Genomic DNA, 6,277 nt, shown 5'->3' with positions numbered 1-6,277 from the left:
GCAAAGACAATTCCGAGTTAGTGGGTTTGATGGCTCTATGAGAAAGAGAATAAAATTACTTATGATGGCACTCCATGGAGACTGAGCAAATGAAAGATTCCTAATGATTGCAGCAGCTACTGACGATGTTTGTTTTCCCGGATGAGAATACTTTGTGAAGTCTGTAAATCTTTTCATCTGAACCAAGAGGGTATAAAATGTACTTCTCTCAAAGGAGTTTGTAGTCTAGTTTGAGAAGATAACACTGTATTATCTAGGTTTGCTGGTAGTGACAGAAACCTCAAAATAACTGAGACTTAGAAAATAGATGTTAAGAAAGGTAATCCAGGACTGGCATGGAAGATCCATGGTCACCAAGGTCCCAGGCTCTTTCTATCTTATACTCCATTGTCCTCAACATTCAATTTCCACCTCATGATACTAGATAGCTGCTTCAGCTCCAACTGTCACCTCAACATTCTAGTCAGAAGGCAGCAGGGAAATGGAAAGAAAAGGGGATGACAGATCCCACTAAGGAAATTTCCTAGAAGTTGTGCACACCACTTTGCTACATTCAGTTGACCAGAAGACAGTCATACAACTACACCTAGCTACTAGGGAGGCTAAAATTTGTAGTCTTTATTCTTGATGGCCAGATGTCCAGAAAACCATCAGGGATTCAGTCAGTTACTCTAGTATGAAGGAGAGAGTAGATATTTGGGAAAAGTAGCAATCCCTACCTCGAGCCCATATTCAGGGAAAAAAAAAAAATCTATCTTGTTTGAGCAGTGTATTTTCACACATATGTCTTAAAATCTCAGAATAGGGGAGGTCATTTAAAATATACCTGTACCCTACCCTCCTGAGTGTCTTGATTATGCTGGGGCATCCAGTATATGAAATAAAATAAGGCTGTTGTCTGGTAATTTACATTTAAAAACAAACATCGGAGAATTTCACTCCTATACAGCAAGAATGATTGTTTCATTTATTGTTTATCACTACCTAGTACATGCCATCTCTGCTTACACTAAAATCTCTTGATTATTAACATGGTAGAGGTAAATGCCACACATTGTACTTCAACTGTGTACTAACTCTAAGGCAACATGCATGATTAGCACCCACCATTCGTAAGATGTATGGGATTCAGTCCTCCAAGGGACCCTCACAAGGAAGCTAAGGATCAGAGGAGGCATAGCTTGTTCAAAGAGAAACAGCTTAGTAAGTGACAGATCTGGGAATCCAACACAAGTTTGTCTGTTTTCAAAGCCCACATATACTTTATTTATTATGCCATTCTGAAGGATTCGCTTATTTTTCACTGTTCCACAAAATGTCAGGACAGAAAGGCAATCATCTACATGTAGCATTGAGAAATTTCTATGGGATTTAATTTAAATCTTAAAAACTAATAAACTTCAGCAACATATTTCTTCATTTTAATGTGTGAGAGTTTTGTGCTCATTACCTCTTTTAATTGTCCAACCCAATTTGTTGATGATCCATTCAACAAATTTTTCTTAAACATCTTTTTTATGTGTCAGGCACTGTGATGGTTGCCGAGTATATCATGGTAAGCAAAACCACACATTGTCCTTACCCCTTGTGCTACAGATTTTAACTGCTGGATAGATTAAACCAGGAACTATAAAGATTAAACTGTAATCCTTACCATAATTTTGAGTCTACAGTTTTTCAGATATCATTTCAAGCCATATAGCAAAGGCTGTATGTATTTTTTACATATGCTTCCTCGTTTTGTGAATTTTGAAAGGATGTGGTTATGGCCTTTGACATCAGAGGAGAAGCTCAACTATGTTGGCTGAATGTTGATAGAAAGATAACGTTGAAGGCAAGTTGCCCTTGAGCAGCTCTCTGAAGATCAACTGCCTCCACATTGCATTCTTTGCCCCAAAACTCTTTCCTTTGGTCGTGCTGAGAGGTGATGCCCAAGGTGCATCACGTTTCAAGAACTGGATCATGAACAACTTTATCCTCCTGGAAGAACAGCTCATCAAGAAATCCCAACAAAAGAGAAGAACTTCTCCCTCGAACTTTAAAGTCCGCTTCTTTGTGTTAACCAAAGCCAGCCTGGCATACTTTGAGGATCGTCATGGGGTATGTGAGCAGTTTCATTTGTCTTTTTTCGCATAGTATTTTATGTTTGGACTGGGCTAATGCAAAAGTATATACATAGCATACAATAGAATACAGGAAACACAAATGTGCTTGTTATAACAACATAAAAAGTACAGTAAAAGTAATCAGAGGAGAATGCAGAAAGCAATCAAGAGGTGAAACGGTGTGCAAGGCGATTTCAGTTCTAAAACCTGGAAATTTAATATTCATCAGCTTTTTACCCGTGCAAGGTTATGTTTGATTTTTAAATTATTAATAACATTTTAGGTAGCAAGTATTATGATTCGTTAAAACTTGAACTTTCTATGAAACATACCAAATTTAATGAAACATACTAAATTTAATGAAACATACTAAATTTAATGAAACTTAGATTAACACAACATTAGCATTCGATGGGATGATCTACCCCAGCTTGCTTATTTTTTAGTGGAAGAAACTGGTGTTTAGAATGGTTAAATTTGGGGTTCCGTGTTAACGTTTTCATGAATAACTCTGTCTCAATACTCGTCACTTGCCCGATCTTGAAATAAGATTCCCCAGGCATTTAATTGTCTAAAAGTTGTAAGGCACAATGGCAAGCTTCTTCATCTCTTGGTAGACTTCCTAGGACACCAGGTTTATTAAGAACAAAGTTTCTGCAGTGCAGACCAGCGGTTCTTACCCAGAAGAGTATGGCTGCTTAGCTAGGTCAGTCTGTCTCTGTATCTCAAAATAGTCTCACGCTTCTTTAACATCAGTAATAACAAAAGCAACAGGAATAATCCTAATAATGTAGTTTGGTAGAAAAAGCATTGGACAAAGGGTCAGGAGACCAAACTACTTCTCAGTAGGTGATCCAATCTGGACAAATGTCTACCCCTATTTCAGGTTCTTTCTTTATCAAAGGAAAAAACTGGAAATAACAACCTTCAAGATCCCTTTCTTCTTTAAAACTTCTTTGCTTTATGCAGTGGCTCTTGTTTAGCCCTATGCTGCAGTTTTTCAAAGCATGTTTGATTCCTTACTGTATGGTTATATTATTTTTACATCATTAGTGGGGTAGGACAAGGATTATCACTTATATTTTACTGAAGGGAAAATAATATTAGGTGCCTGATGGTCACTTAGAAACAAAAGTGCTCTGATTCTTCGTTGGAGTCTGACTTAGTAGGTGGAGGCATGAGTTTGGGATTCTTCGGCGTGCCAGGCTTTAAAGCATTTCATGAGATGGAGCTCCAAAGGAGGTCAGGCTGGGTATAGAGTCTATGGATGCCTCACTTTTTAAAGTTGCAGGTGTTGCATGTCTTTGGTGAATTACCAAAAAAAAAAAAAAAAAAAAAAAAAAAAGTTGCAGGCGAAATAGTGCTGCCTCTTTAAAAGTGAAAAGAATTGCTTGTCTTGTTATCAGACTCTTACTGATAACAATTTACCAGTCAATCAGAAAACACATGGAATTATGTACGAGGCCTCTGCCAGGTGGCCAGGAGCCCAGTTTGTGAACTTGGGGGATTTATCATGTAGAGCTAATAAATCGCATGGCATTACTCAACGCTTTTTTGTGAATGGAACATTTAAAGTTTTTGTTTCATATTGAAAGAACAGTCATGTACCTTTAAACATTTTTTTCAAAGCCCATTTTACAGTTTTCACCAGTTTGTTTTCCTGATTCAACATAGTATCATCTTATTTAGTTAGTACTAATAATTCCTTAGCCCAATTGCTATTTGTGAACTGTTTGTGAATTCAGCTCAATATTATTTGCAAATAATCACAAAACCAGATGGCCTTAATTCAGAATTTTATTGGTCATAATTTGCAAGTAGACAAGGTTGTAAAATCACCCTACTTCTTTATCCGAGCATTATGAAAAATTCCCAGACAATTACTTCGTTCTGGGGAGCCCTAGGCTGTAGTTTCTAATACTTCCATGTAAGATACAGAAAATACATGTCCAAACATCAAATTTCTTGTTTTCTAATGCCTTTTTTACACTTATAAATAACATTTTTAAAGTATTTCTTTAATTATTTAATTATTATAGAAATTGATTAATTTGAAATGTATCCAAGGTCACTGAAACAGGTAATATATGTGAGTTATTATTGTTCATGTCTTATGTATACTACATCGTTTAGGGCCACCAATTTGTACACAAGAGTGCATTAATATTACTCATAAGTAAATAACATTACACCTGTGGGAAGAACATTTTCATTTTTAAATTAAAGCCTTCACTTTCAATCTGTAAAATGGATGTGATAATAGTACCCATTTCATAGGAAGATGCCAAAGACTCAGAGGTATAATGTCTTTAGGCTGAAGTTTTTGAAATTATTTGGCAGGTCAAATTTCAGGTATTAGAAGTCTCAAACAGTTCAACTTAATATATTAGGTACTTAGCATAGGTCCTGCCGTCTGGTAAGCATCCAGTAAAAATTAAGCATTGTTTGTATCCCTTTCACGTCTCTACAGAAGCTAGCAGGGTGTCATAACAATTCATTTTCAAATTATGGGAGATATTCAAGGATTCTCCAAAGTCAAGCTAAGATCAGGGTCCTGAATTCCTTCTATTCTGTGGCTAAATACAAGTTTGTGGGGTAATATGCATGCATCATGAGCTGTTTGGCCAGTTATTGTCCCTCTTAGGGTGTCAGAGCTTGTTTTTCTCTTTTCTCATTTATAAAATTATGATTCCTGCAATTCCCATATTCTATGAATTTGTAACACCATATAAAAAATAACTCTTCTACATACTCAAGAACATATTCTGTAGTTCTATAAATCAAGTATGTTTATTCTAACCTTAAAAATCATGCCTATTGTCATTATAATACTAATTGATTGAGGCTTTTACTTTAACATGGATTTAGTTCTGGTATTAGATGCCTGTTTTCCCTATTGAGATGTGCAAGTGTTTTCAGAGGGGCCAAGAAGCGCCTTCATCTTGCTGGAGCAGTGAGCCAGAAAGAAGCATAGATTTGGCAGGTGGTGGCTTGCAGACAGACATGATTTCAGAGGCTCTCCTGTGCCTGTCAATTTTTTTCCAAGTAGTCCCTGATGCCGGAAATTCTATGACAGAGGGCGATGAGAGATAAGGGCACATGCGTGTGCTGGTAAATGCTTAGGAATCCGAGTATGGGGCTTGTTGGGGAGCCTTGATTCATAGTGTTTGCCAATTCCTTTGGTGTAAATACTCCCATCATGGTCCATTTTAAACTACCAATGTGAAGTCTGCTGGTTCACAGATTCCTGAAAATTTAACAATCAGCTACCTCAGGCCAGGACAAGCCAAGTCCAGCACATCATCAGCAAGCCTAAGAACAAATGATCCTTGAAGAGGTAGTCACCAACTAAGCAGCATACTTAGTTGCACATGACTGATATCAGATCCTTTTCAGTGGTAATAAGAAAGTGAAGAGCCTCAGGCGCTTTGAGTAAGCACAGGATGGAAGAGGCAGCCTAGATGGGAATAAAGCATCATAGACTGGTGTGGCTCCTGTGGCCACTTTCTAGGTGTGGGATCTCAGACCAGACATTTGACCTCTTTATGCCTGTGTCCTATTTGTAAAGTAAGGACCCCAACACTACCTACTTCAAGTAATGTTGAGTATTTCATGAGAAAAGTATGTTTTAAGCTTCTTACCAATTGCTACATGGTAAGGTGATTATCACTCACAATTTTGCCCAGCACCACGTTGATCTTCTGAAAGCCCCTCTGGAGAACTGGAAACATCCTCCTATTTTGATGACTCTTTCCACCTTAGGGATCAAGTGTGCTGTGCTTCTTATGATGTGGGAGCCATTATCATTTACATGGAACTAGAGAAACAGTTCTGATCACCATTCCAGCCAGCATCTGGGTGAGGGTCTCCACTCTTCATGGCCTCTTCCCTTTAGCCTGCAGTCTGATCTAACAACAGAACCATCTCCTGCTTGCAGCAAGCATCCTTTCTAAATTAAAGATGGTAGGTGGGGAGATGGTCACCTTTCTTTGCTTTTGAAAGCATTACTGCATAGTGGTCAAAAACACTGCTTCTGACATCAGACAGATCTGGGTCAAAGACTAGGTCACATATGATCTGTGTGATTTTGTGTAAATTACATAATGCTGTGCAATCTTCTAAAAAACTATTTACTTTTTTTTTTTTTTTTTTTTTTTTTTTTTTTTTTTTTT

The 6,277-nt window shown here is 37.5% G+C and overlaps 1 protein-coding gene across 1 annotated transcript in view; it reads left to right on the top strand.

The window, feature by feature from the left end:
• The first annotated feature begins 1,810 nt into the window (after positions 1-1,810).
• The window catches only part of ITK (IL2 inducible T cell kinase), a 76,218-nt gene continuing 71,751 nt past the window's right edge, over positions 1,811-6,277 (top strand). The window contains exon 1 of the mRNA XM_017854403.1: positions 1,811-2,100. Coding sequence (XP_017709892.1) covers positions 1,963-2,100 — 138 coding nt within the window. The 5' untranslated portion in view covers positions 1,811-1,962. The remainder of the gene's footprint in view (positions 2,101-6,277) is intronic.

The sequence above is a fragment of the Rhinopithecus bieti genome, unplaced genomic scaffold, assembly GCF_001698545.2.
Source record: "Rhinopithecus bieti isolate Rb0 unplaced genomic scaffold, ASM169854v2 scaffold_38833, whole genome shotgun sequence".
Taxonomy (NCBI): Eukaryota; Metazoa; Chordata; class Mammalia; order Primates; family Cercopithecidae; genus Rhinopithecus; species Rhinopithecus bieti.
This window is presented reverse-complemented; position numbering and strand designations above follow the sequence as displayed.